This window comes from Salminus brasiliensis, chromosome 20 (genome assembly GCF_030463535.1).
Source record: "Salminus brasiliensis chromosome 20, fSalBra1.hap2, whole genome shotgun sequence".
In the NCBI taxonomy this organism is placed as follows: domain Eukaryota; kingdom Metazoa; phylum Chordata; class Actinopteri; order Characiformes; family Bryconidae; genus Salminus; species Salminus brasiliensis.
Window position 1 is genome coordinate 9,896,896 of NC_132897.1, and position 27,900 is coordinate 9,924,795.

At 42.7% G+C, this 27,900-nt stretch overlaps 1 protein-coding gene across 4 annotated transcripts in view; it reads right to left on the bottom strand.

Moving 5' to 3' along the window:
• kiaa0825 (KIAA0825 ortholog) overlaps positions 1 to 27,900 on the bottom strand; it is a 152,940-nt gene that overhangs the window by 73,411 nt on the left and 51,629 nt on the right. For 3 of the 4 annotated variants that reach the window (XM_072664847.1, XM_072664848.1, XM_072664849.1), the window contains 6 exons: positions 25,021 to 25,200; positions 23,727 to 23,945; positions 22,432 to 22,840; positions 18,802 to 18,958; positions 15,965 to 16,132; positions 13,359 to 13,453 (listed from right to left, as the gene is read on the bottom strand). In XM_072664847.1, the coding sequence (XP_072520948.1) occupies positions 13,359 to 13,453; positions 15,965 to 16,132; positions 18,802 to 18,958; positions 22,432 to 22,840; positions 23,727 to 23,945; positions 25,021 to 25,200 (1,228 nt within the window). The remainder of the gene's footprint in view (positions 1 to 13,358; positions 13,454 to 15,964; positions 16,133 to 18,801; positions 18,959 to 22,431; positions 22,841 to 23,726; positions 23,946 to 25,020; positions 25,201 to 27,900) is intronic. The other variant, XM_072664850.1, reaches the window with a different exon arrangement.

Consider the following 27,900-nt stretch of genomic DNA (forward strand, 5'->3'; position numbering starts at 1 on the left):
TATCCTGCGCCATAGCCTGGCGTGCACCACCCCAGAAATGTAACTACGCATTGTATTTCCGCCTTTCCAAAATAACCTGGCGATTATTTTGCAGATTAGCCGATTAATCGACACGATTATTTGTGTGTGTGTATATATATATATATATATATATATATATATATATATATATATATATATATATATATATATATATATATAAATAAATATATGCAATCCCAAACCTCCTTTACTTATAAACACTGGGGGCTGTGTCCTTTGTTCCTTATTTGTATTGTGCAGGAAAGAGCAGCTTCAAGATTTGTGTTTGAACGACTCTGCTGTCAAAGAACACGATCGCTAGGGTCGGTGGCACAGGTGGTATAAATATCAAGCAATGTGGACGGAGGTATGGATCAGCCTTTAATAGAGATGGTTGGTGTTTTTGGTGGTTTTAGCGTTTCTGGGGGTCCCTGTGTGTGTTATGTCTATAGGTGCTCATGCATCATGCATGCCTTCAAAACTTTGCCCAGTACTTTTGATGCCTTGACTCCTTGGAAACCTGTAAAAACCTATTTCGCAACAGAGTCGGACTCTGCAGCAGCCCCAACTGTTCTTTAAAACTTTAGCTCTGAAAGGACTGGAGCCAGAAACGACGGACCTCATGGAGCAGTGAGGAAAAGCGCTTGTTATTTGAACTGAAGAATTTTAGAGAGCTAAAAACTAAAGTTGTGAAAGACGCTTAAGTATGAACGCTCACAATGGCAAAGGTCATTCGAACTTCTCATAGGGTCCCAAAAGGTATTTACAGGGGTCATTTATGAAACTAAGATTCAAACTTTGGATTCAAGAAACGCCTGAAATGCCAAAAGAGTGTGTGGCTTCTCCTTCATTGAACCTGTAGCTTAAACAGCTGTCACACACATCAATACAAGTTCAAGAGGTTGATCTCACGTAGTTACAGTCTTTCTTTTCAACATACTCTCTCGCTTTCACATGCACACACACTCACAATCCATGAACCTGTTCAAAGCAGAGCCAGCGAAGGGCAGATGTGGTGACAGACCTTCTCCTCGGCAGCCATGACTGAGCAACCTTCATCTCCCTCCCTGTCCTTCCGCGGTGGCCCTGATCCACTCACAGCCCCTGCATGCCAATGAAGAGCCCTGGTGGCCCAAGAGGCTGGCTGACCATCTGCCCAGGGGCCAGAGAGCCACTGTGTCTTCCGTAGCCCTCCACGCCCTGGGGGTTCTGTTCGAGTGTCCTGGAAGGACATCTCAGCTTCTCATTGAGTTTTCATGCCTTTGGGTGGCTGTGACAGGAAGCCGTGATCAAGGCGGTAGGGTCATGCCTGAGGAGTACGAGGACGGGATTTGGAGGAAGGCATTCCTGACAGACTGCAGTGTCTACGGTGTGTGCATATCAGTACACCCATGAAAATGAGGCTGCAATGAAACAATCACTTTTGGCCTTGAGTGGTTTCGATCGAGATTTCCAGAGAACTATGCCTTAAATGGCTCCATCGGGAACCAAAAGTGGATCTTCTATGGCATCCCTGCAAAAGAACCTCCAGTGGCAAACTTCTGTTGATGTTGCACATTGGAATATCTGGGGTGGTTAAATATAAGTACGGCAAAGTAATGCAGCATGAATCATACAACGTGGAGCTGCTAACAAAGTTTCAAACAAATCCCTTAACCAGCAGTTATTACTCTATGAGCAGAAGGCATGATGAAAGAGATACAGAGCTTTCCCAGAGTACACGATTTGATGTTAGCTTAGCACTGTAATGAGTGCTTAGGGGGTTTTGCTGTGCTGTCTTCTGCTCTCACATATCCATTCGTTGCTTACTGGGTTTGGAAGGGAAATGTATTAGGTAAGCAAGAAACTGCAGTGTCTTTCTAAATGTCTTTATGACAATATGAAGGCAGCTGGTCTGTCTATATTATCCATGAATTATCTGTTTATAATTATCATTATTATCTGTCTATTCTATCCATGTATGTCACACACAGACAGGATGACAAGGCATGCATGGGGCATCCTGCCCTTAAAGTACTGTGCTACAGTATTAGTCTCAGTTAGACTTCTTTATTAAAAAGCAATGAGACTTGTAAACAAGACAAGATGGCATTTCACAGTGGATGAATGCGCTTCAGCTCAATGCCACTGCTGCCGCACCTCGATCCGAATTACAATTCCACTCATACAGTTCCATCCGACGCTCTAACCACTCCGACTGCCTCTGCAGATATAACCAGACTCTCTCTTTCCCCGCAGTCGAGCGCAAGGCTCCACTTTCCATCTCTATCGCCTTGTCAGAGCATGTTCGCTGGAGCACCAGATGAATGCTGACAGGCAGGAATCCTTCTAATTATATGCTCCTGGCCCTGGATGCAAATGGCTGGGCGCTCACGGCGCTGCTCAGTGACTGGCAGCGCGGTGACACCAGGGGCCCACAGCGTCGAGGCCTGTCAGTGGCCCCCCGCTCGATCCGGGGACAAGAGAGCACCTCACCCAGCTGCCATGGTGGCTTTGTCAATCACGGGGTGGCCACGGCGAAGCGGGACAGATTAGAACCTCCGCTGCGGCACTGCCTGAGCTCATTTGGTGGGCTGTAAATTAGGACGGTAGATTATGGCGGATAATGGAGCATCATTGAGAGAGATGGCTGGGATCGGCAGTGATCTGGATTTCAAAGGCTTTTACTGAGGACACTGTCGAGGAAAAAGTGCAGCTGAATTAGCCGCTAGCTAATTAGCGATCTTTACTGTCAGTGTAACTGTTAACCGCTCAGAGAAAAGCACATCGCCAAATGAATCCTGTCAGATGATCAAGCAGAATGTCTGATTCTTTCCATCTGTAAACCACAGTCCTCATTCTGAACTGATGTGCGGCTGCTCCTGTGTTGCAGGAAGCTCTTAATCGATCACTGACAGAAGAAGCAGGAAGAGCAGAAGCAGCTAATGAAAGACATAAAGGGGGTTTTAGCATACCAGGCTAAAAGCAGACCAGGGAGGAGCATGGCGGCAGAGCTGCTTGACAGTTGACTCTGTTGGATGTGACTTTCACAGTCTGCTGGCAGTTTGTGTGGAAGCCATCACATCTGTGACTCAGAGTTTGATTAATGAGCCTTTCAGCTCGCCTCTGCTGTGTGAGGTGGGGCCGCGGCCTTCTCTTAGGCTTCACTGATTCACCAACCACACACGCACACACACACACACACACACACACACACACACACACACACACACACACACACACACACACACACACACACACACACACAGAACTCAGAACCCACCCACCAACTGAGAGTTCTAACTAAACGAGACTAGGTTTAGGATAAAAGATGTGACAGAGAAACACTCATTAAGGTTTGCCACATAAGTCGATTCAATTATATATTTTATAGTGCATATAGTGTATGCAAAAGTTTGGACACCCTTGGTCAAATGAAATGTTTTGTCCTCATCAGTACACAGTACTCGTTTCCGAAACTCAGCTGGCTTCTCTAGATGTTCTGTACCGTATGTTAAACATTAAGAAGGCCACAGCTAAGGCCAGTTAAAGTTGGCTGAGAAAAGCCTCCGGACGAAGGCAAAGCGTTTGTTCTCTTGTTATTTGTGACCCTGTGTCGCTGATCGTCCGTGTAGCATGCAAACCACAACCACTAAAAGATTTCAGATTACAAGACAACAGGCTGTGTAGTGTGAAGGGTACAACGATCTGACGACCTCCACAGTTCCCCTGAAAGGCAATATCTTAACATTCTGCATCTTCTCATAGCTTTCCTCTAATTACTTACATTTTTTTAGATTTTTAGACAGTTGCTTAGAGAAGCCCATGTTTAATGAATTAGAGTGTCTGAGGAGAATTTCAAGTTTGGCAATTTTGTTTAGCTGACAGTTCCTAGTTACTGCTGTTAACTGCTGACATATTTCAGGGCTGATTCACTAATCAAGGTTTGAGACTTTTTTTGTTTTAATATCTGAGCGTTTTGCACATGACACAGTAAATGTATATTAGGATTTGCTAATATACAGTTATACATTTTGCATTTTAGGTTTAATTAGCTACAGAGGTTGCATTTATCAATCATACTTATCAATTAAAAAATACAAAATAATAATTTGGCCAAGGGTGCCCAAACCTTCACAACTGTATACATCCCCTCAATGGCATCCCCTCCATGCTATGTCAGCTTTCAAACATGACAATCTTTGAATTTTTCTTCTGCAAAGAAAGACCGAGGTGATGCGTTGACAAGCAGAGTATTTGCTTTTCCCCTAACACAGCAAAACATGCCAGCCTCCTCAACCTTGACAGCTCTGCTCACCCCTGCACCACACAACACTTCAAATCCACAAGAACAGGGAAAAATATATACACAAAAAATAATAATAAAAAAAAAAAAAAAAAATATATATATATATATATATATATATATATAAAATTTTTTTAAAAAAAAACTCAAGACAAACTACAGCCTTGCAAGAAGCAAAACAGGTGGGGCATTAACACCACCACCCCCACCCAAACACACAGAGATTCACATCTGCGCAATTCCGCCTCTAACCGAGCTGACCAACGTCTCTGGACAAAGACCCACCATTTTGACACATTTGTTTTTATTTCTTTCCCTGGGAAAGAAACGCTTACCATATGGCCATCATTTGGAACAGATGGCATTTGCCCAATAGTGAAGCACACTGCCTATCACTGCAATTTAAAGCACTTCATTTCAGACCTAGCATCAACTGCCATTCACTCAGCAGTTATTTGCCTGGGCCATCGTTATGGTTCGCAGAGTGGCGGCACTGCGTGGTGTAAATGCAGACCCGGCACACACACCTGAGAACCAAAACTCAAGGGTGTTTGGAACATAGACTGAAGCAATTTAGACTAAAGCCCGGCCCACGCTACGCTACGCTCCTGACAATTGCTAAAGGCCTCTCAAGATCAGGGTGATCTTAAACAATGATCTTCCCAGATTATCCTGTGGTTTGGGGAGTCTATAATTCAGTCTTTACTTCTCCGATTTTCTCCTAGTGCAGTCAAGGCTGTCCCAATCGTGAACTCAATATCCTGTAGTGTGGGGTAGATGCTGGTTCTCAGGCAAGAAATACGACTTTAATGTTATGTCAGAAGACCGTCAATCAATGAGAACCGATCTGAACTGAACTTGTCAGTGCATATGACCCCCCCCCTCATATATATGTGTGTATGTATTCACGGAGTGGCTCGAGTGGCAGTATGTATAAGCCCACTTGACCCTGCTAATTTCATGGCAATGAGCTCACACGCATAACGAGGTGTCCATGATTATTCACTACCTCATCGAATTCTGTTCCCTATAATAGTGCTCTATATAGTGATCTAGATTTGAACGTAGGAGCTCTAGTTCACAAGACGTTTGTGAGAATCTTCAGGGAGGTTTTGAGTTTTTTGTGTAGGGTCTCTCACGTTTTTAACACCAGGATTTTTAAGGACACTGAGGGTGATGCGACACCCTTAAGAACTCTTTTCCACAACAATCCAGAAAACTGGAGATGATCTTAGGAACTCTCTTCCTACAATGCCAGGACACAAGACCTTAAGAAGAGACATCTTTCATGACAACATTCGGATGTGTAAATGCTACACTAATCAGCTACAGTATTGTCACCAGCTGCCTACAACATTTACATTTACATTTATGGCATTTAGCTGACGCTCTTATCCAGAGCGACTTACAAGGTCACACATATTACAGATGTGGGCCAATGTAGTGTTAGGAGTCTTGCCCAAGGACTCTTATTGGTGTAGCGCAGCATAGTCACCCAGACTGGGAATCGAACCCCAGTCTCCTACATGGTGTGGTAGCTCACTGACAGCTAGTGGTGTTATCTGTTGCGCCACACCAACCACCAGCCTACAACTGAGTAGATCACCCTTGTGCTGCCACAGCAGTTCTGATCATTCAAGGCAAGTCCTGTAGGTTGTGAAGTGGGGTCTCCATAGATCGCATCCACAAGCCAGTGCACAGATTGTCCTTTTTTGGTGGGCACTGACCACTGCATACTGGGAACAACCCAGAAGAACTACCTGATGTTTTGGAGATGTTCTGACCCACTCGTCTACTCATCACAATCTGGCCTATGTGAAACTGGCTCAGATTTTTAGGCCTTTCTAGGTCATTTTTCCTGCGTTTAACACACCATCTTCAGGAACTGACTGTTCACCTGCTGCCTAATATATCTACTGCTTGACAGATGTCACTGTAGATGAAGATAATCAATGCATGCAATAAACATGTGACAATAAATTACTGTAATGGCTACAACTTTAAGCTGTACAGATATGTACTGCATTAAGAAGGAATTACCACATATAAAGCACTAGTCACAGGATGAGCAACACACCCAAGTATAGGAACTGGAAGGCCTCGTTCACCTTCAGACTTTCTATGAATACATGATAAAACATTTTAATGAGCTCAGATGAAGCTGGATTTATTACTACAAGGTTGTGTGTGTCAGCTGAAATATTGACTCGATCGTTTACTCTTACCATCTTACCTTTTAACGAGCAGTTTGGAACTTTTCCCCATATAAAGTTTGACTTATAAGCAGGGAGTGGCTTCAGAATGATTGGTATGCTTTTAAGAAAGCAGTTTGCACAATGTTAAAGGACGGATACAATGTTCCACAGCTGCATTAGCCTCACAGCGTCAGTGCTAATGTAAAGATGCAAACCTCATACACCAAATATCTTGGCTGACTGAGCACATTTAGGGTAAGAATGAAAAATACACCTGTAAATACAGTGTTTCCTTTAGGATGTTTTTTTTTGTTGTTGTTGTTGTTTTTTTAGCAGCAATGGCAGCAACTGCTCCCCTAGCAGATAAATGTGAAAAGGTACACATGTTTAGGGGATTTCACATAAGAGATGAAATACAGTGAAACCAGACTGCAAAACAAAAGAACAAAAGTTCATCACTATACTCTACTTACATACATACTTTCCACCTCTTCACAAACTGGCTGTTTTCAAGTGAAGTATACTAACTGGACAGGGCTAGGGTAGTAACGATAGCTCAGGTATCCTGGCCATAGTATTTGTTTATTTACCAAAAGATTGTCTGCCTTCTCTGCATAAATTTCAGGTCACATGTGGTCTATTGTGGCTTCCTATGGTCTTCATATGGCTTTAATTTAATGTAGCACTGTCAAAATGCTGCATGGCTGAAAAATTGAGCAGTGCCCAGATTCATAAAGCTCCTGCATGCGTCAACGTGTGCCCCCAGCACTGGTGTGCGTGCCTCCATTATAAACAATAGCTTCTGAATTTTTGATGTGTGACTGGATTCGTTACATTGTTACATTGCAACTGTTACATTGCTTTTTAATTGTTAAAAACTATCTACCTTAGCATAGTTTAGTTTATTAGTTTATTATTATTTAGTTTAGTCAATTTCTCATTTCTCTCCACCCCGTGTCTGGGGCATAGCGATAGGAAGACGGAGTTGGGATCCCAAGCGTTTTGGGATATATATCAGCTTCAGACTGAAAAGGATCTGTAAAGCCTCCTTATAGATGATGCAGATACACCTCATGCCAACACAGTCATAAACTGTCCATTGCGTTTAATCCTTTCACCACTAATGTTCATAACTCTGGCTAATGCGTGTGGGTCATGTCGGAGTCTGGGAATTTGCTCCGTTTTTTCCCTCTCTCAGTGTCAGGTGCGAGTCTGGGGAGACACAGGCTCCATTAATCAGCCCGGTTCTGCTGAAAAGCTCCATTTGAGAATGATTTATGACACCGCCGGCAGAGACGGCCAAATGACAGGTGACAAAGAAGGACACCCACACCTGTGTAAATCTGCTCGCTCTCTTTCTCACGCTCTCTCTCTCTCTCTCTCTCACACTCTCTCACTCTCTCTCTCCTTCCATCTGGCTGTGTGTAGCAGTTGGACTGGCACTGAAAGTTTCTCTGAATTAATGAAGTCATCCACTGCAGAGCTTAACAACTTACACTGTAAAAGTCCACAAGCAGCGCCAGCCCCCCTAGACTCCACGGCTTACAGTTATGGTGGGATATAAGGTCAGTGCTTAGACATTACTGACTGAGCTGAAGTAGGACTGGTGGATAAAGTACATATTTTAAGAGGGAGCGGGAGGAGACGAGAGAGAGACTGTGTGAGAAAGAGAGGGATAAAGAAAGAGAGACACAGAGGAAGAATGAGATATATATATATATATATATATATATATATATATATATATATATATATATATATATACATATAGAGAAAGAGAGAGTATGTGATTTTAAGACAAAAAGAGACAGAGAAAGACAAGAAAAAGAAAGATAGACATACAGAACTGAGACAGTCAAGTCTCTATGAACAGACTGGGACCAAAATACAAACATGCATTAACCGCATTAACTGATTAACCACAGACGTATTTGACTACCGAGTGTAAATGCATGTGGCTAAAACCTTACCAGGATATAATGCAGACACTAGTCACATAAAGTGAGCAGACAGAGAGAGAGAGAGAGAGAGAGAGAATATATGAGAGAGTGAAAAGGGAAAAAGAGAGCAAGGGCAGGGCAACAGAAAGAAAACGACAAAGAGAAAGAGAGAGAGAGAGAGAGAGAGAGAGAGAGAGAGAGAGAGAGAGAGAGAGATGAAAGTAAGCGAGCATAATAGTATATCACTCTGTCTCTAATGCTGATAGTTGAACATGTCTCTGGAGGCGCTGGCGGGATGTGTGGGGAGCAATGTTTCATAAACTGAGTCTATTTCAGCGCGGACTGAAATGAAGGTGACAGAAATAGATGCAGACTGGGACGTCGGTCTGCAGACCTGTCCCTGATATCACTCACTACAGACGTACAAATTGTCATTACATGCGTAATCGACGTACGTCCGAAACCCCGTGAGAGAGCCTCACCGCGACTCCTTGATGTCCTTCAGAGTGCACTGCCTCATAAGGCAGAGACACCAGAAACACTTCTCAGATGTGTACAATTACACGAGACGGAGCAGTACAAAATGTGGTTGGTTGCAGCTATAATGAACACTCATGATGGGCGTGAAATGAACATTGTTCCTAAGGCTGCAGCTAATCACGCTAACTGACGTCTGCTGGGCAGTGCCAGGCTTTGGAAGGAAATAGCAAACATATGAGCAAGTCCTCCAGTCCTGTCTCAAGTTTGATCCCAGGCGATGCCACAGACATCTTTGGCTGGGGGTCCGAGACAGTATAATTGGCCTCACTCTCCTTAGTCACTCTGCTCAGCAGAGGGCATCTGTTAGCTGACTCAACAGAATTAGCAGTTAAGCTGACCAATGCCGTTCCAAAAGCAGGAGTTCTAAACCATGAGGTTTAACCATTAGTAACCATGCTATATATGGACAAAAGTATTGGGACAACTGCTCATGCATTGTTTCTTCAAAATCAAGGGAACAAGTTTATGCTGATTTTGTTGGAGTAACTGTCCAGGGAAGGCTTTCTACTAGATGTGCTGTGAGGATTTGACTGCATTCAGCAACAAGAGCGTTAGTGATCCCACATCTCCACATCCCTCTTCTCCAACACAGTCCCACAAGTTCTCAGTGGTGTTAAATTCGGGTGATTCTATTGGCCATGACATCAACTGAACTTCCTTACTCCTCGAACAAACATTGCATTGAAGGTAAGGTAAACCAAGAGAGTTCAAGCCTATTCATCAATATTTCATCAATGGGACAGCTCCTGTAGGCACAAGTTTGATGTCTTGCTCCTGGGCTCCCCCTATAGTGTGAGGGTGGAAGCTGTGGTTTGAGCCCCCCACCAAAGGACACGCTTTATAGACGCGTTTTACAAACAGATAACGAACCTTCACCTGAAGTGAAAGAAGCATATGGACTGAGGCGGTAGAGCAATAATACAGGATTTTACATTAACTACAGCATTACGCCGCACTCGCGAGTGTTGTCCTACCCACTTGGCCAAAAATACATAGAATAGTTAGAAGTGTGCCGAGCCCAGAGTACTACATAAACTGTGTCTGTGCGCTTTCGCACATCTGTGTTGGCAAGGGGTGCAACTAAAAGTAGCTGAATGCATTCATTAGAAGGGGTGTCCACATACATTTGGACATACAGTGTAGCAGCAAAAGACGTTTTTTTAATCTACATAGTGAATACACAGAGCATACTGTGGTGCTCTACATCACATATAGGCAAAATGTGGCCTTTTTGTGCCTGAAACTGCTGAGAAGACTTAGTACATCTCGCCCCCAGTTTTCATTCACTCGCCCATAATCCCACTTCATTCATTACATGCTATAAAACTACTCCCCATGAACAAAGAGACCTGTAATGAGCCAAGCCACAAAAGCTTTAGACTTCTTTTCTGAAAGAGATTAGACCGTATTATATAATATTTACTTCTCCTCTCCATCTCCCTCCTTATTTCCCTCCTCGCTCATCCCTCTCTCTTGCATTCCCTTTTCTCCCCAACCCTCTTCTTCATGCTCTCTCTCTCTCTCCCCTTCTCTCTCTCGGGAGGCCATGCCAGTCTGCACTCAAAGTTCAGGTTCCTTCATGAATAATCCGGCGGTAATGCCTGCGAGACAGAGCCGAGTGACAGTATCTGTTTTAAACACATGTGCAACAAAGCGACACAAGGGCGAGCAGGCTGGAATACACTCACACTCACACACACACACACACACACACACACACACACACACACACACACACACACATACTCGCTCACTCACGCGCACGCTACCCTTATTAGGAACACCGTCCTTGGCAGACAAGCCGCTTGCCCTTTGTTGGAAAGTGCGTGTAAAACTGAGGGCAGTTTGAAATGGAGCTCATGTAACTGCTAGACAAGGTGCAAGGGGCCCTTATGGCAGCCTGATAGTCTTCAGCATGACAGCTCAGAATTGAGGTCTGGAGAGAGGGCCGAGACACCTCTGTCCACGGAGTCACCCCAATGCATAAATATTTATACCCTCAACGAGCTGAGGACGAGGAAGAGGAGGAAGAGGAAGGGAGCAGAAGCACGGATGACTTGGGCCACCAGAGACAGTAAATTACTTCACCATCAGGCTGTATAACAGCTCCCAGCCCACAGGAAGGTATGGGTTGCACTGCACATGCACAATACACACACCTCAAAGGTGGTAGATACACTATACATCCAATTGTTTGTGGACACTCCTTCAAATAAATACAGTCACCAACTCTTCAGTAATGTTCACGCTGGAATTAAACAGCTGATACATTACCAGGAAATACAGCGATGCCTAGACTGCATCTGGCAAAGTGGAACATTGCTGGTTTAGTTACACAGTTAAGCAAAGAATCCCATAGACTTACTGTCTCATTATTTGACTCACTGACTCACTGATTGACTGGCTCACTCACTCAGCGGAGGGGGTGCTATTAGTACAGAAATATCTTTCTGTGCTTTGCATCAATGACACTGTTTGTCCTTGTTCAGATTGGAAAACACCACAGGAGAGTATCTGTGCATGCTTCTAGAGAGAAGCAGCTAAATGCGCCCTGCTTGTGTGGAGCCCAATTCTGCACAAAAGCATCATATCACAGCAGGAAAAGAACAATGACTCTGGGGCATCTTTGTTGTTACAGTTGAGTTCTGCAGAAGAAATAAAATCATGGAAGTGTATCCGTATATGATACAGAACTTAGAGCTTTTCATGCTAAAAACTATACGTCATGTTTAATAGGACATTTAAGTATGAGTACATGTGTCTACATGTGTGAAAGGTTTCTTAGTAATTTATATGTGAAAAGGGAATCTGGCCTCCTACCCCTTTGCTTGCTCTTCACTGCGATTCATATACACAGAAACTGACACTCCATCACTAAACAAGCAGGCAGAGAGAAAGATGAACACACTGCTGCTTCCAGCTGTGGAGATACACTAACATCTGGAGGATTTCCAAGGTGAATTGTGGGGGGGGCACTGACCACTGACCACTGAACCAATGTCATGGGGTATCTATAGAGCTTTAGCCAAAGTTATCTGCAAGATATTTGCAATATCAATCACTGAGGTTTCTGCAGCACTGAGCTACCCAAAAGTTACTTCTATTATTCTAATACTCATCTTAATATTTATTTTATGGATTGGGTATAAGCATATCACCGCTGTCAAGCTAAAACCCTGTAGCTTCACTGTTGCTGTATTTGACTTTTTGAAGGCTCCTTCTTATACGGCTGAGAAATAAGTCCTTCTTATCTATGTCATTGAAGCACCCAATGGGCGGGTCCTTCGCCAGCCAACATATCCCAAGATTCATTGCTAGATGACAGGGCCGTCATTTCGTGATGCAATTGTAAGGGCAGCCTTTGAACAGTGACACAGCTAATATGTCACAGACCCCTGGGGGTCTCTGATCCCCTATTGTGTTGAGAACCATGGCCGTTGGCGTGCAAGCTATGGGTCTCCTTTCTTGATACCCAATAAATAAATCTTACAGCCACTGTAAGACTGACCCGTTTAAAATGCAGCGGTTTAAACACAACAACTGGTAAAAATGTCCATCAACAAAGCAATGTTCACCAAACCAGGCTGTCTAATACTGTTAGTGTAAGTGAGGAGATATTCTGCAGTCTAACTGCAAGTCAACCTCACAGCTTCACACTTAGCAAAAGTGCTTGACACCCAAGTCAGGTTCCATTTGCAACTTGGCTCTAGAAATGGCAAACTCTTCAATATCTCCTTTGAGGGAGCTCAAAGGGTATCTGATTTTTGTTTTTTTTTTAAATCCAACTCCAAAACTTCTTTTGGTGCTCCCCAATGGAGGAGCACTTTCTACTGCACTCTTTGAGCAAAGGGTGCACGCTGGGAATTCGTCATAAAGAGAGAAAAAAGGCAAAATTCACACACACACAGCTGGAAACAGACGGAAAGGTCACACAAGATACAGCTATGATCCTGCGCCAGTGCATGGATAGGCGCACACACACCAAAACACACACAAACACACACTTTCCCAAAAGGGATTCCACCATGCCCCCACAGCATCTTCATTTATAAAGGAGGAACATGGAGGGACATGACAGGAAGCAGGTTCACAGTATGTGAGAGGATGAGTGAGGGAGAGGGAGAGAGAGAGAGAGAGAGAGAGAGAGAGAGAGAAAGAGAACTAGAATGAGAGTGAGAATGTGATCTAGTAATAAACAGAGAGAGACACAATGAGAGAATATGAGAGAGTAGAGAGAGAGAACCAGAGAGAGTGACTGAGAGAGAATGAGTGAGAGACAGCGACAGAAATTGTAAATGAAGAGAGCAAGAGGGAGAGAGAGAGACACACAGAGAAAAAGAAAGAGAGAGAGGCACTGGCAGGTTGGTCTGGCGTTACCTGTTAGCAAGCAGCGCTCTGAAGGTCACCTGACTCGTTCTCTGATTGGACGACAGCAGTTGGGCCCAGTCCCACTCCCTCTCACTCAGAGCTGACTGTTGACAAACGAGCAGTGAGTATTGTTAGTTATTAATCAGCGTTAATACGATCAGAAAATTACTGCTCCAGCTGGGTCCGACTAACTAAGAAGGAGGGGGTCCCGGATGAGACCCCTCCGACAGATTCTATCTATCATGTCTGCACAAGAAGGTTTTTATTCCAATAAGACAGCAATTAATTTATAAATCCATTTGGGGAGGGATGTAGCCATCATTTATAAAAAGATAAATCAATTGTGCGAGTGGAGTCGTTCTTCTTCTAGCTGTTGTTCGTGGCAAGCTGCCCAGTGCCTTCTTTCACTCTTTCTTGCTTCACGTCTTTTTTTTCCCCTCTGTTTTCCCAGCAAGCATTGGGCAGAGCGGCCCTTTGTTAGGGGGCAAATAAAAATCTGATTGCTTTAATTGCCCAAATGTCATTCTTAACTTCAGGCGGACTTTTATTTATTGACGAAAGGAGAACAACACTGGGGCCCCTCCTCCTCCCCTCCATCAGCTGATTGATGGATCGTCAGTCGTTTTTCTTTTTTTTTTTTTTTTCCTTCGTCGTCGTCTTCCTTCTTCTTCTCTCCATTTGATTTGACAAACAGCACAGCCACCTGAAGCCGGCAAGGCTTTTTAATCATCCTCTTAATAGGGTGCTTTATGCAAAGCAATGCAAACGCTTGTGATAAGCAGAAAAGGATTACGAGTGCTCTAGCTAGTGCAGAACAATAGCTAAAGTATTAGCCTTTGGGCTTTGGAAACACACACACACACACACACACACACACACACAAACCTCATCCCTGGCAAAATAAAAGGAGAGAATAAAAGCACGAAGTTCTTCAACTAAGGATGCCTTTCACTTCTTGACCTTCAAGGCGACGTCTCTTGATACGAGTGCAGAAATCTCCAGCCTTCAACCCAAAGTCCAAAGAAGTTAAAGGAGATTGAGATACTTTGCAATTAAACCTTCAACATATGACAATTTACACACACACACACACACACACACACACAGGGGAGCCGGTTTAGTTATTCTTTATTTATTTCCCTTTTTTTCCACAGACTTATCGTACTTGATGAGTTCACCTTTTCAAGCGGTTTCAAAAAGTTCCTCCTCTCTTTGTTTTAACCTTCTTTTTTTTCTTTTTTTCTCCTCCCTCTCCCAGCGTTTCAGCTTTGTCTCCTCTTCACACTTAAAATATTGCTGTGGGACTGGGCGACCTAGGGAGAATCGGGGGAGTTCATCCCAGAAAAGCACTTTAAAGCGGTCTCGGTTCCTCTCTGCCGTTCACCTTGCCAGCTCCGCTCGGGTGGCCTTGAGGAAAAGCTACACTCGCTCGCTCGCTCGAGCATGGAGGGGGGGAAAAAAAAGGAAGAGGCAAGAAATAGTTCATGGCATAAATGAACTGCTTTAAATAAAAGTTGAAGACAATGACATGACAGACAAATGACATTATTTAAAGTGTATTTAAAGTGTCTAGAGGAGAAAAAAAGGAATTGATTGAATGTGAACTGTTGGAAGATGGCAAGCCATACGCTACGTGTCCAAAATGATCAAGACACCCCTTCTAATTAGGCAATGCTTGAATATTCAGGTGCTCGCTTGTTGACACTTGTATTAAGTTGTGCACAGAGCCTGTATAATAGCCATAGTAAAGCACTGTCAATTGAATGGGACGCTTTAGAGCAGCCCTCATGAGACTAACATCACTGTGCCCAACGCTAAACATCAGCTACAGAGGTACACTATGTGGACACAGGGATTGGGACACCTGCTCATTCATTGTGAACAGCTCATTCTTCTGAAATCAAGGGTAGTAAGGGTATGAAGTTAAGTTAAAAGCCAAAAGGGTATTAAGTATATCCTGTTTTTGCTGGAGTAACTGTCTCTATTGACCAGGGAAAGCTTCCTACTACACCGTGGAGCATTGCTGTAAGAACCTGATTGCATTCAGCCACGAGCGTTAGTGAGGTCCCCGACTCTCCAACTCATTCCAAAAGTTCTGGATGGAGTACCACTATCATTCCAGAGAACACAGTTCCACTGCTCCTCAGCTCAATGCAATGCCAGGGGTCTTAATACCCCTCCTGCCTATACCTAGCATTAAGCATGGTGCCAATAGGTTCATGTTTATCTCCTTCAGAGTGTCCTATTCTTTTGGCAATGCTTCTCTAAAGGGACTAGAGAGGTGTAAAGTAGCTAAATGCAATCATTAGAAGGGATGCCCACAAACATTTGTATACATAGTATATAACCCCCTCAGCATTGGTTTATGGAGGAATGAGACTGAATTCCCTGGGATGATGGAGCCCAGTGTCATACAAAGCCTTTGGGATGAGCTGGAGGGTCGTTTGTGAGATGTCCTGACCTGTGTAAAGCCTTTCCAAAAAAAAAAAAAAAAACCCAAAAAAACAAAGCAGTGGCTGTTGCTGCTGAAGGAGGGCCACAGCAACTACCTATTGCTACAAGTGAGGTACCTGCAAACATGTAGACATGTGGTGAAAAAGCACAGGGACACCAACCTGATCAAACTTAGCAGAGCCGATGTGGTCAAAGTGAAACAGGGGGTTGAAAGGGTGTGCTGGAGCGCTTTGTGCAGTGTCCGCCGCGAAGAACTGAACTGAAGGACGTCCCTCAGGAGAACATGCGGCGGGGTCTTCAGGAGAGGCCAGCTTAGATCTTAACAAAGCCTACGGACACAGCGAGAGAGAGAGAGAGAGAGAGAGAGAGAGAGAGAGAGAGAGGGTGTAAAAAGTGTTGGGGAAGAAAGGGAGAAGTAGTTAGGAGGAGACGAGAGAAAGAGAGATAAACAATAGAGAGAATAATGAGAAAAGAAAGAGAGAAGTGCAAAAAGTGATGGAGAAAGAAGAGGGACGGGTTTTGAGAGAGAAAGATAGATAAAGAGAGAGTGGTGGAGAGAGAAAGAGTGTGATACAGAGAATCACAGAGAGAGGTGAGAACAATAGCACAAGGGAGAGTAATAAAAATGAATGAGAAAAAAAGAGAATGATAGAGAATAGCACGAGGGAAAATGACACAGAAAGAATGAATGAGAGAGAGAGAGAGAGAGAGTTGGAGAGAAATAAAAATAAATCTCCTCACTAAAAAAAGATCACAGCTGCAAAGTTTGGAAGGTGGGAAGGACAAAGATATCGGAGTTCAGCCAAACCTGGATAAGTCTAGACGTACATTATTAGACTACATTTGAGAACTACCCATTAAAAGAGTAAAATTAAACAGGAATCTCTACAGGCCTATTGAACACACCAGTGGACAAATGAGTACATCTGTACAATTATTACATATCCAATTTTGGACATAATGGCCATTTCTTTTCTCTCTATTCCCTAAGTAATTGGCCTGACAATGGTAGAAATTAATCAGTCTATCTAGAATGGAAACAGGACATTTGAAGAGGACAGAGATATGTATAGATGTGACACAAAGAAGCACGTCACTCACGAACTGAACTCGAAATAAAACTTTAGCAAAGCGCCGCCCTAGTCACGCAGACTCGCTGTACGCCGGGATACAGCCGGGAGAAACAATAGGACCCTGTGTTGTTCTTAAGCAAAGGGAGACTGAAAATCCCTCAAAATTACCTTCCATTGTTCACCGTAATGTGTAATCTATGTGACATATGTACAGTGCTTTAGGAGATTTAGTATTCTCAGAGGTGTCTGATTGTGCTCTATAAATGAACGTCTATCCTGTGCCGCACTAATTGAGCCACACAGGAAAGACGTTCATTTATGGAACACAATTTCCTGGAACACCAGTAGTAATTTACACTCTCTCTTCATTAATATTATGAAGCCAAATAATTCTCAATGAGGATAATTAAGAAGGAGAGTGCTGGGCATTGGCTGTATTTTGTTCCAGTCACAAAAACAACAAGAAACACAACAACAAAAAACGACATAGTATAACAATCAATAGATAAATAAAGTAAACAATACATTTAAAAAGTAAGATAATCCTTTATCCTTTATTAGTCCTGCAGTGGGGAAATTCCCAGGATTAGGATTATCTTATCTTAAGTACATAAATAGATGTAATATTAAATTGAATGCAATATATGTATGAGTGCATAAAAAGTATTTCAATTTAAAGTGCAATAAATTTGATATTCGACATTTCTATTGGTCCATTTGGCAGGTGGCATTGAAATAGCAAAGAAATCCACCTCCAAAATAAACAAATAAACAAACAAATTAATAAATAGTTAAGCATGTAGCTCTAGACCAGCACTTTCCAACCTTGGTCCTGGAGTTACCCTGCCCAACACATCTGAAATGGGTAGCACTAGTGATTTATAGGTTTTAACTCCTCAAGATTGTGTATACAATCTTAACAAAGTCCTTATTTAACCACTTAGTTTCAAACATTTCAAACTTCCCTGTATTTATTTATTTGTAATTTTATGCGTACAGGGCTTTATTTGTAATGATAATGGGGGTTTATGCAACAAGCCATTTTCACATGACCATTTTTTCACTTCCTCTCTGTGCCTAAGGCTTTATATAAACTGATCAGCCATAATATTAGTACAACTGACAGGTAGAGTGGATAACACAGGCTATCTCTATCTACAGTGGCATCTGTCAAGATGTGAATAAAAAATGTGAAAATGGAATCTGCTTTGGCGGCACAAGGGGGACATCCTCAGTATTAGGCAGGTGGTCGATGTTATGGCTGATCAGTGAATGTCAAAGACCCCTGTTCTGATTAGCTGACCTGTCCGGTCAATAGATAAACAATGAATTCAAAACAGACTGTACAGCAGCTTATTTTTCAGATATGGACTATATGTAGTGGTGAGTGCATTATACATACTACATGAATAACCTTTCTTTCATGGGAGGAAACTTGGGTTTTCTATGATACGGGTCTGCTACATTACATGGTCTGATCAACCAGGACAACAGCAGCATCTGCTGTTTGTTTTAGCCTTTGACGAGTCGCACTGAGCTGGATCTATGGATGTCTGAAAGTTTATACCAGTGATATAATCATATATTATAATATTAATATAGGTATATATAATTATATATTATAATTATATACACCTATGTTACAACTAGCATAAATTTGGACATGGACATCTAGCTGGTACAGCCAGCCCTTAATTCAGCTAACCTACTTCCACCGTTTTTGGGCACACTCAGGTGTATTTGAGCAGTAACACTAAAATACACAGAGTAGAGGTCTTCAGCCCTAGTCTATTATTTGACTCCTGTGCTTGTATTACTCGTCCAGAAGCTGTGTGTGCAGAGCTAAGTCCTCTACAGCAGGCCCTTCAGTTTGCCCGGGGCGCTCAGCCATCCTAATTGCTTGGTGAAAAACGGCGCGGGCCCACCTCATTGAGTTGGATGGTGTGATGGATTTTCCGCAGGTTCTGGATGCCACCTGCTTCCTGGCACAGTGTCAACAACGCCGACCACATTTTCTGCTCAGCCGCTTCGGCAGGCCCACCTCTCTCCTGCACCAGACCACTCTCTACTCGTTCAAACACACTGATGGAGGGAGAGAGAGAGAGGGGGGAGAGAGAATACTTATCAATGTTCTCCACTTCTACAGTATGAGGAATATGCTCTGACAAATAGCTATCAGATGGGCATTGCAAGGACAATTTAACAGAGTAACCAAGGCTAAAATGTTTGCATGTTGCCTGCGACAAAAGCAAGATTTTCCTTATTTTGATCTTTTACTGTGACGTTTCCCTTTTGGAAATATCTAGGAAAAAGACTGGGATGGAAAGATGTGAACATAGAAGGGTCTCAACATACAGCCAGCTTAATAAAAAACAAAACACCTTCCACACCTGTTGTCACTGTTTATTTTACTATTTGGGGTAAAAAAAAAAAAAAAAAAGCAAGCAAAAGCTAGAGGAAGAAAAAGAAGATTATCAGGTGAGCACCATCAACCTCAAGGTCCAATGCCAGACTTCACTGTCACACAAGTGTTTCAGTGCATGTCAGACGAAAGAAAGGGACTCTTTCCATGTGGCACACCTGTTATCATTGTATTCTTCCTCCCGTTCTTTTGGTAATATTTACAACAATGATGGGAATACAGACAAAGCAGGAGGCTGAGAAAGGCAAAAGCTAGCTAGAGTAAAGATCAGCAAACAAGCCTCAAGGTCTAATGCTAGTTTTCAGGTTCATGGAAGTGTCTCCGTGCACGTCAAGCCACAAAGTGAGACAAAGCTGATGTCAGTTTGTTTTGTCTCGTTTGAAATATTGCAAAAAAACAAAAACAAAAATAAGATAGCTAGCATGTGTGAACGTGGGTTAGCAGGTTAAGCACCTTAAACTTCTACCATAAAGGTCTAATGCAAGCTTTTAGATTCATGTAAGTGCCGCAGTGCAAATGTTTGTGGACACCACTTGACTTTTAATGAATGCTTTCGGCAACAAAATAGCACCCATTACTGCCATAGCTGTGCAAATGCACACACACACACACACACACACACACACACACACACACACACACACACACACACACACACACACACATAGCTTGTGCCTGTAGAGACGTACCACCAATAGAATAGAACTCTCTGAAACAGATGAGCATAACAGATGACCTATTGCCTAATGAGCTGTGGAGCAGTGGAACTGTGTTCTCTGCAATGATGGTGCTCCATCCATTCTTTTTTGGGATGAGCTGGTGATTTGGGGAAAGGGTGTGGTGGTGATCAACTTCCTGACCTCACCAATCATGAATGAGCAGGTGTCCTAATACTTTTGTTCAAATCGTGTAGAAAATGAGAGATGGCTGTTGTCAGTTTGCACCGTTTCAGTTGGAACATTACAAAAAAGGCTATAAGCTAAGCTAATAAGCTAGAAAGCCTGCGTGACGGTGGGTTAGCGGGTTAGAACCGTAAACCCTGAGGTCTAATGCTAGTTTTCAGATTCATGTAAGTGTCTCAGTGTGTGTCAAGCTACAAAAACGGACATCTTCCTCCTGGCACACCTGCTGTCATTGTTTTTTTGTTTTTTTCTGCTTCTCCATCTTTTTTTTTTTTTTTTGCAATCAGGCAGCGACATGGCGGGTGGCGGGGCTGTCATGCGGCCGTTAGCGGTGGTGACATTGAGGGAAGCTTGCGCGGGCCCTGAGCAGGCCGGGGCGCTGAGCGTTGGTGTCAGCACCTGGGCCCCGTGTATCCTTCCCTGTCCATCAGTGTGCAGGTGAAGCAAATGATTGGATCCAGTCAGCGGCTTGATTAATGAGAGGCGCGGCGGATCCGGGACAAGCTATCAATCACGTCATTAGGGCCAATGTGCCCTGAAAGAGGCAGAACACCCCCCTCCGCCGGCGCAATCCACTGCATTCATCTTCATCTGTGTATGCATGCCGTCAAGCCCTGCCAGGGTCACCATGATGGAGAGCAATCATCTTCTCCTCTACAAATTACTTTGCAAAGACAAGAGACTACAGAGGTGTGTGTGTACGTCGGTGTGTATGTGTGTGTGTCTGTGCGCGTGTGTTGACAAGAAAGAGGGGGAGGTTTTTTAGGGACCCCACTTGCTGCCGCTGAACTGTACGTTGATTGTTTACAACACAAGCAGTGCTGGAAAATGAAGGTTATTTTAATGAATAGTAATGGATCTACTGACTTACTGAGACAGGTGATACATAATCACTCTTTGCATTCTCCTTTTTTTTTTCACCAATCATCCACCCTTTTGCCCTTTCTCTTTTTTCTATTTCTTCCTGTCATTTACGGAACAACATTTCCTGGAACACTAGCAGTGATTTACATTTTTTTCCCCTTTATATCTGCTATGACGTTAAATCATTCCCAACAAGGGTAATTAGGAAATTGCTTGGGCATTGCTTATTATACATGGAACAAAGTTGCCCTGTGCCTAAAGCAGGCGGGTTGGTGACGTCACTTCTCCAAAAACATCGAGCTCAACTCTTCTCCGAAATGATGACAAACAGGGGTCACCATTCCCGATCAACACAGCATGAAATTCAAATAAGATTCCAGTGCAATTTTCCTGAATGTAGAACCGCTCATTGATTAAATGACTGAACTTCTGAAGTGAGTGCAAAAGTCAAGATCCCAAGTCTGGGAAATGGAATTATACATGAACATGTGGTGAATGCATTTGTGTGTGTTGTCAACACTGAATCCCTTGAGATGAATTTTCAAATCGCTGAACTTACAATTGTGTAAAGTAATCCATTTAATTTGACTGAGAAGAAAAAAAAGTACTACGGTTCTTGGCCTACCACTCCGTAAGCGGCCCTGGGATCTTGAAAAAAAATAAAGGTTCCTGATGTTTTTTGCCTTATACTCTTCCTAAATTGTTTTATTATTCCCCAAACTCTTAAAAAATAAAGGTTTCTAACTGGTTCTTGGCTCCTGAACAGTTTTTTGCCACCCTTAAATGAAAATTCCATAATGGTTCTAGACTTGCACTCTTAAAAATAAAGATCTATAAATGTCTCTTGGTTTACATCCTTAAAAATACAAGGTTCCTAATGGCCCTGCCTTTAAACTTTAGTTTAGTTTAAACTTTAGTTTTTTAGTTTAGTTTTTTAGTGTTCACAATTTCTAAATGGTTCTTGGCTTATACATTTAAAAATAAAGGTCCCTAAATGTTCCTTTCCTCACAATCTCACCATTTAAAGGTAAAGGTTCATAAATGGTTTCTGCCTAATACTTCATAAAAAAAAAATGAACTTCCCCAAATGTTTCCTGCCACTCTTAAAAATACAGATACCGAAAGGTTCTTCTTAGACTCTTATGAATAATACGTTTTTAAGTGGTTATAATTGGCTTGGACATACCCTTTTATGCAAAAGCTTTGATTATTTGTGAACCTATGGTTCTGCAAACCATAAAACCAAGTTTCTTTACCCTTATATTGTTGTTTTACAAAAGTGGTTCTTGAAAAACACATTCATAGAAAGGTTCTCTATATCTGTGGCATTGCTCCAAAGAACTCTTTTTGGTACTTTTAGTACTCACCTCTGGCTACAAAGCTTGCGTGTTTTCTGCAGCTGCATGGAGCTCCACTTTGGCCTCTTCTCCTCCAGGCCCTGTAGGACCTTATGAACATTAGGCTTGGGAACTCCCTTTTGCTGACCCAGGCTGACCTGCAGGCACTCGGACAGCAAGGCAAGCCGCTCTTTGGCCCCTCGCTCTAAGGTCTGAGCAGACACAAGTTCTAGAGTCTCTCCGTCCTCCAGGCCCTGGCACAGACAGCCCAGCAAGGTCCAGACCAGCAGGCCTGTGGGCCTCAACTGCCTGGAATGCTGCGAAAGGTGCTTCTCGGCCATGCAGAAGATGAAGCGAACGGGTAATGGAAGAGATGCCACAGCTGAGGGTAGGTGCGTAAAGATGAAGGACAGAGCCTGGATGGCCAGAGTAATGTTGTCTACAGATTTGGAAAACAGTGAAGGAGAACACAATTAAAAAAAGATTTAGACATATTACAGAAAGAGAAAGCTATATGAAGGACAATCTAGAACAATTATTTCAAAATAAATAATAAATCATATATTTATGATATACCATGACCATTCAATAACGAAAAATGAAGCATGTAACACTGATTATCTTAACAACAATGCATGTGAAGGTCTGGGATATATATTAGGCTGTAACAGTCAGTTCTCAAAGTCCATGATTTAAATATGGGTGAAATGGGCTGGTGTATAGACCTGAGGGACTTTGGCAAGGGCCAAATCATCACACCCTGCTGTGTATGGGGTTGCACAGCCACAGATCAGCCACAGAGTGCCCATGCTAACCACTGCCCACCTTTAAAAGTGTATAATGAACATGCAAGCATTTGAACTGGATCTTTGGAAAACAATGGGAAAAGGTCACCTGGTGGCCTGTTTTCTTTTATATCATGTGGACCGAGCATGTACGCACACGTTTATCCGTGTCTGAGAGGGCTCTACCTCATAACTTACAAACCTTAAATAATCTGCAGCTACATTGTGGTGCCAGTTATCACAGAAGAGCACCTTCGGAAGTTGTAGAGTAAGCTGTTCTGGTGGCACGTGGAGAACCAACAGAATATCAAGCAGATTATTAGCCATAATAACTTTGGCTCATCAATATATATAGTGTATTCATAGCTAATGCATTAATTAGCAGTGATTTATGATGACGCATGATGATGATGATGATATTTGGTCTTTTTGGTACAAATATGATAGTAGTCAGATTACTATCATATTAATGCAATCCTTTGTGACCTGATGTCCTGTAGGCAAATCTTTCCAAATCCAGACGTGAATTTGACCACTCACTCTTGCTGCTGTGTTTGTTCTTGGCTTCATGTGGTGTGTAGTTCCATTCTTTGGGGATTTTGGCCAGTACACTCTCTGGAAGCTCTTGCCTAACCAGTGTGCCAGGGAGGTCTTCACATGCCTGCATCATGTTCACCAAGTGGCCTATCAGGCTGTTGATGGGTTTGGACAGGACAGCTCGGACACATTTAAACAATGGAGGGGCTTCTTTGGCTGTATCTGTCAAAACAAAAAGTCCATCTGTAATGGAGTACAGCATGAATAAACACACGCAGATGGGTCAAAACTGTCATTTTCTATAAACCATGTCTCTAAATGAGATGATACAGTGTCATTAACTAATGAGTGAGGAGTCCTAATGAGGTTGTTCTGATCAACATAATGCGGTTGGCCTAATCAACAGCAATGGAGACCTGGTTCCTTCAGCCTGATCTGCAAGTCAGCTCTGTTTAGACGTTATACATTCTGATCTTCTTGAGATGTCAGAATATACCAAGATGCCAAGCTAAATCAACAGAGACTCAAAGCTAAGCCAATAACCTCACTGGCATTTCCGACAAGTCCAATTATTTCACTTACTAAATGGCACCCGGATAAATCCTAGCGCTAAACAAAGCTCATCATAGATGCCTTTATTCTGACGCTCAGTTTCATTGGTCCTCTTGAAGTGGGCCCGACCAGCAATTAAGCCAATTACGCCTGCAGGGACTTTCAGTTAGGAGAGAAAAGCAGCACACGCTTACACCATGCACTCCTTCTCCCTCTCCCCTTGTACCCCCCTCTCATTTGTCTAATTTATGCAACAATAATTACCCCTTGCATGTAATAAAAACACAAAAACGAGTACTCTGGCTCCACAGGAGTCCGGATTAAACCCCCAAATCAAAGGCGGCTCCAAAAGCAAAGTGTCAGGCTGTAATTGCAGTCTCTGTGTCGGTATGCTAAATCAACGTGCTAACCATTACCGCAACAGGAAATATTCATGTAGCAGCTTTTATAGAAAGGGAGCAAAAAAAAAAAAAAAAAAAAAAGAGAGACGAGGCTAAAATGGAAATTAAAATAAATAAGCAATCAAAGAGACAGCTGAAGGTTTAATTACGACTTTGATTTATGATCAGCCTCTTCTAGTCACGTGTGCCATGGACTAGCCTGCTGGTCAAACTTGATATTGAAGCAATTACAGGTCACAGTAGGGGGACGAAGCATGGGACGGTTTACACTGAACTGCAAGGAGCATGACCGTTTGAGCCCCACTTGATTGCACTGTGCGGAAAGGCTGATGCCTTCACTGTACCTGCTAAACTGTAAAAGTGGTCCCATAGGTGTCTTCTGTCCAGGTAGCCCTCCAGCGCTAGAGCTAGAGCCCTGGGGACATTGTTTAAGGAGGACAGGATGGAGAAAATAGCTTCCACAAACTCAGCAGCAGCCTGCTGTGCCTTAAGGGACACCTCAGCTTCACTGTCCAGACACAGATCTGAAAATAAAGAAGCAGAGAAAATTACACAAACACACACACAGACGCACACATACTTATGTGTATCAGTTGACATCATCCTCTGTTTCCCTTAGTTTAGGTGTGATGCTGTAGAGACGTTTGTGATATAAGTGAATACGTTAAAAATTATGCTTTATTAATATGCAAAAACTACAAGCATTTGAGAAATGCTTACCTAGAAACACCATAACATACGACACTGAAGTTATGCCTTTTAGGCCAATAATAAAACAATACAAAGGACGTGGGCTGTATTTAAAGCATTATTATGCCGCATTCTACCTTAAAATATACATTTTAAATAGCTTTAAAATTAAGATGAGGCTCAATTGACTCTACCTTTGCTACTACGGGCTTGGCACAATGCTAAAGGCTCGCAAAAACTGTGTAACACAATGCTTAACCCAAGTCATACTTGAGTTACAGACTGTAATATTACTTTACAGCATCAATCCACATGCATCTTTCACTTTCAGTGATGGTTCTGTATCTCTCAGTTTGTCCAAAACAGCATGTGAAAAGTGTGTCTATTAGGGATGGCCTAAACTGTGAATTACACTTGCCAACTGCAGGGGGAGTCCAAGAGCAAGAAATAACAATTATCGCATAATGCTGCTTTAAAACAATGTAACATACTTGGACATGATTTCAATCTGTTGTTCTACTGGAGCAGCAGAAGCCCAAGGATGGTTATGTTGGCTAATCTAGCAATAGATGTAGCTTGTAGGCCATCCAGTGCTGCGTACTAATAAAAGTCTTTAGATGCCCAGTTTTAATCCTAATCCTAACTCTAACACTACTGACAACCACCCACATTGTCAGCATCTGTAGATAATCTACAAGGGGCTATAGAGGCCAATCCAAATAAAGTGAGAGTAAGTCATCCACTAAAAGTGTGGTCATCTGTTAACCAAGGTACGATCGATGCACAATAGAATTCTATAGACTAGCACAGCACCACACCACAGCAGGTCCAAGGCTGTCCAATCTGAACACTCTGAAACAGAGGTAAGAAAGAGGGTCCATTTAGATACAGGCAGCCATGTGACTTGGTGGATAAATGTCCAGTGTGCAAGGACAAGACGATCATGAATTTGACTAAATGTCCTTGTCCGAGTCCTGTCAGGCCTATTGGTCTGTAGACAGCAGCAGCACGATCCTGCCTTTTGCTTTGCTTGAGCCACTGTCAGTCTCCCTTGTAGGAGATGACAGGCATTTGAATAGGCGAGTGAATGAAATGCAGCACTCACTGAGCATCTTTGATGGAAAGCAGGATGCTGTTTGCATTCCTTTGACAAATGCTGGACTGTTTTGAAATGACAGGCCCAAATTACCTGCCACATTAAAGGATGCAGTTTGCTAATACTGCTTGGCTTAATAGGAGCTGGAAAGAACTGATGGCGATCGATTATGCCTTCCTTTTTCAGGGGGGCGAAAGAAACAAAAGCTTTTGACCTACAGTGACTTTATTAGAGAGCGTTTGTTTGTGCCCAATGCTGCCATGTTCTAGACCTTGGAGGAACTCTTTGGACAGTGGCCCAGTGCCTCAGTGTACACGAATATAAAGGGGTGCATTACATCAAAACACATGAAGCAAATTATGGAATGTTTTAACAGCCACTAGCATAACATGAACAGTGGGCAATTCTGTTACATTAGAAAACATACATCTGCACTGGCTAGCATTGTGCAGATCTGGGAGGGCCATCCCCCTGCAACCCGGACCAGAAAAAAGCAGATATTTAAATAATATTTAAAGAATATTCAAAAAATTCTGACCATGCTGTATGGTCACCCACCATACAGGAACACTGTGACCTGAGCAAATATAAGAAAAGTGGGCTTTTACGTGGTGGAAGACCAGGCCACTGTGTTTCTTCTTAATTAGCCAGGACACAGCTGTAGCATGTTGATTTACGGCTTTGTGATTCTCGCATCACAGCGCGGAAGCAGACGTCCTTACGGCCCAACCTGGTTATTAATGAGCTATCTATAACGTGAATTAATGGGCAAGCGCAAAACAGTCTTTAAAGGTTACACTTTTCCAAGTGGAGAGAGAAGAGAGGCACATCTTTAAAGGTCATTCACTTTGCTCCCTATGCTAAGATGAGTGTTTATTACAGAGCACTATTGATTTAAAGGTGATGATGACGGGTGATGATGAAGGGTGTTTATACATAAAACGAGCAAGACGTCTATTCAGTCACCATTACAACCTTCAATGACGTTTGGATTATAAGTAGGTTCATAATCATATAACATTTAACTTTCTCCTATGCAAATTGGACACTGATAATACTTACACTTCTATAACTGCCCCTAAAATCTTACGCTGGGGGGGTTTATACCCCTTTAGCCCATGCCAGGCCTTAGGCATGGTGTCAATGGCTTCATATTTATCTGCTCTAGAGAGTCTTATTCTGTTGGCAATACTTCTCCACAAGACAAGCTGTATGTAATAAGTGCAACTTAAAGAAACAGTTATAACACAAAGAAGGCTACAGCAACCTGCTCATTGCCAGAATGCCTCAGAATGCTGGTCTTCTCCATCACTCAGCATTATTCTTGTCAGCAACAACAGATATTTGGTAATGACTTACAACTGTTTAACCACAAATGCAATTAAATAATAGTTAGAAATGTGTTCTAATGCTTCTTGGCATTTGGAATGAACCATGG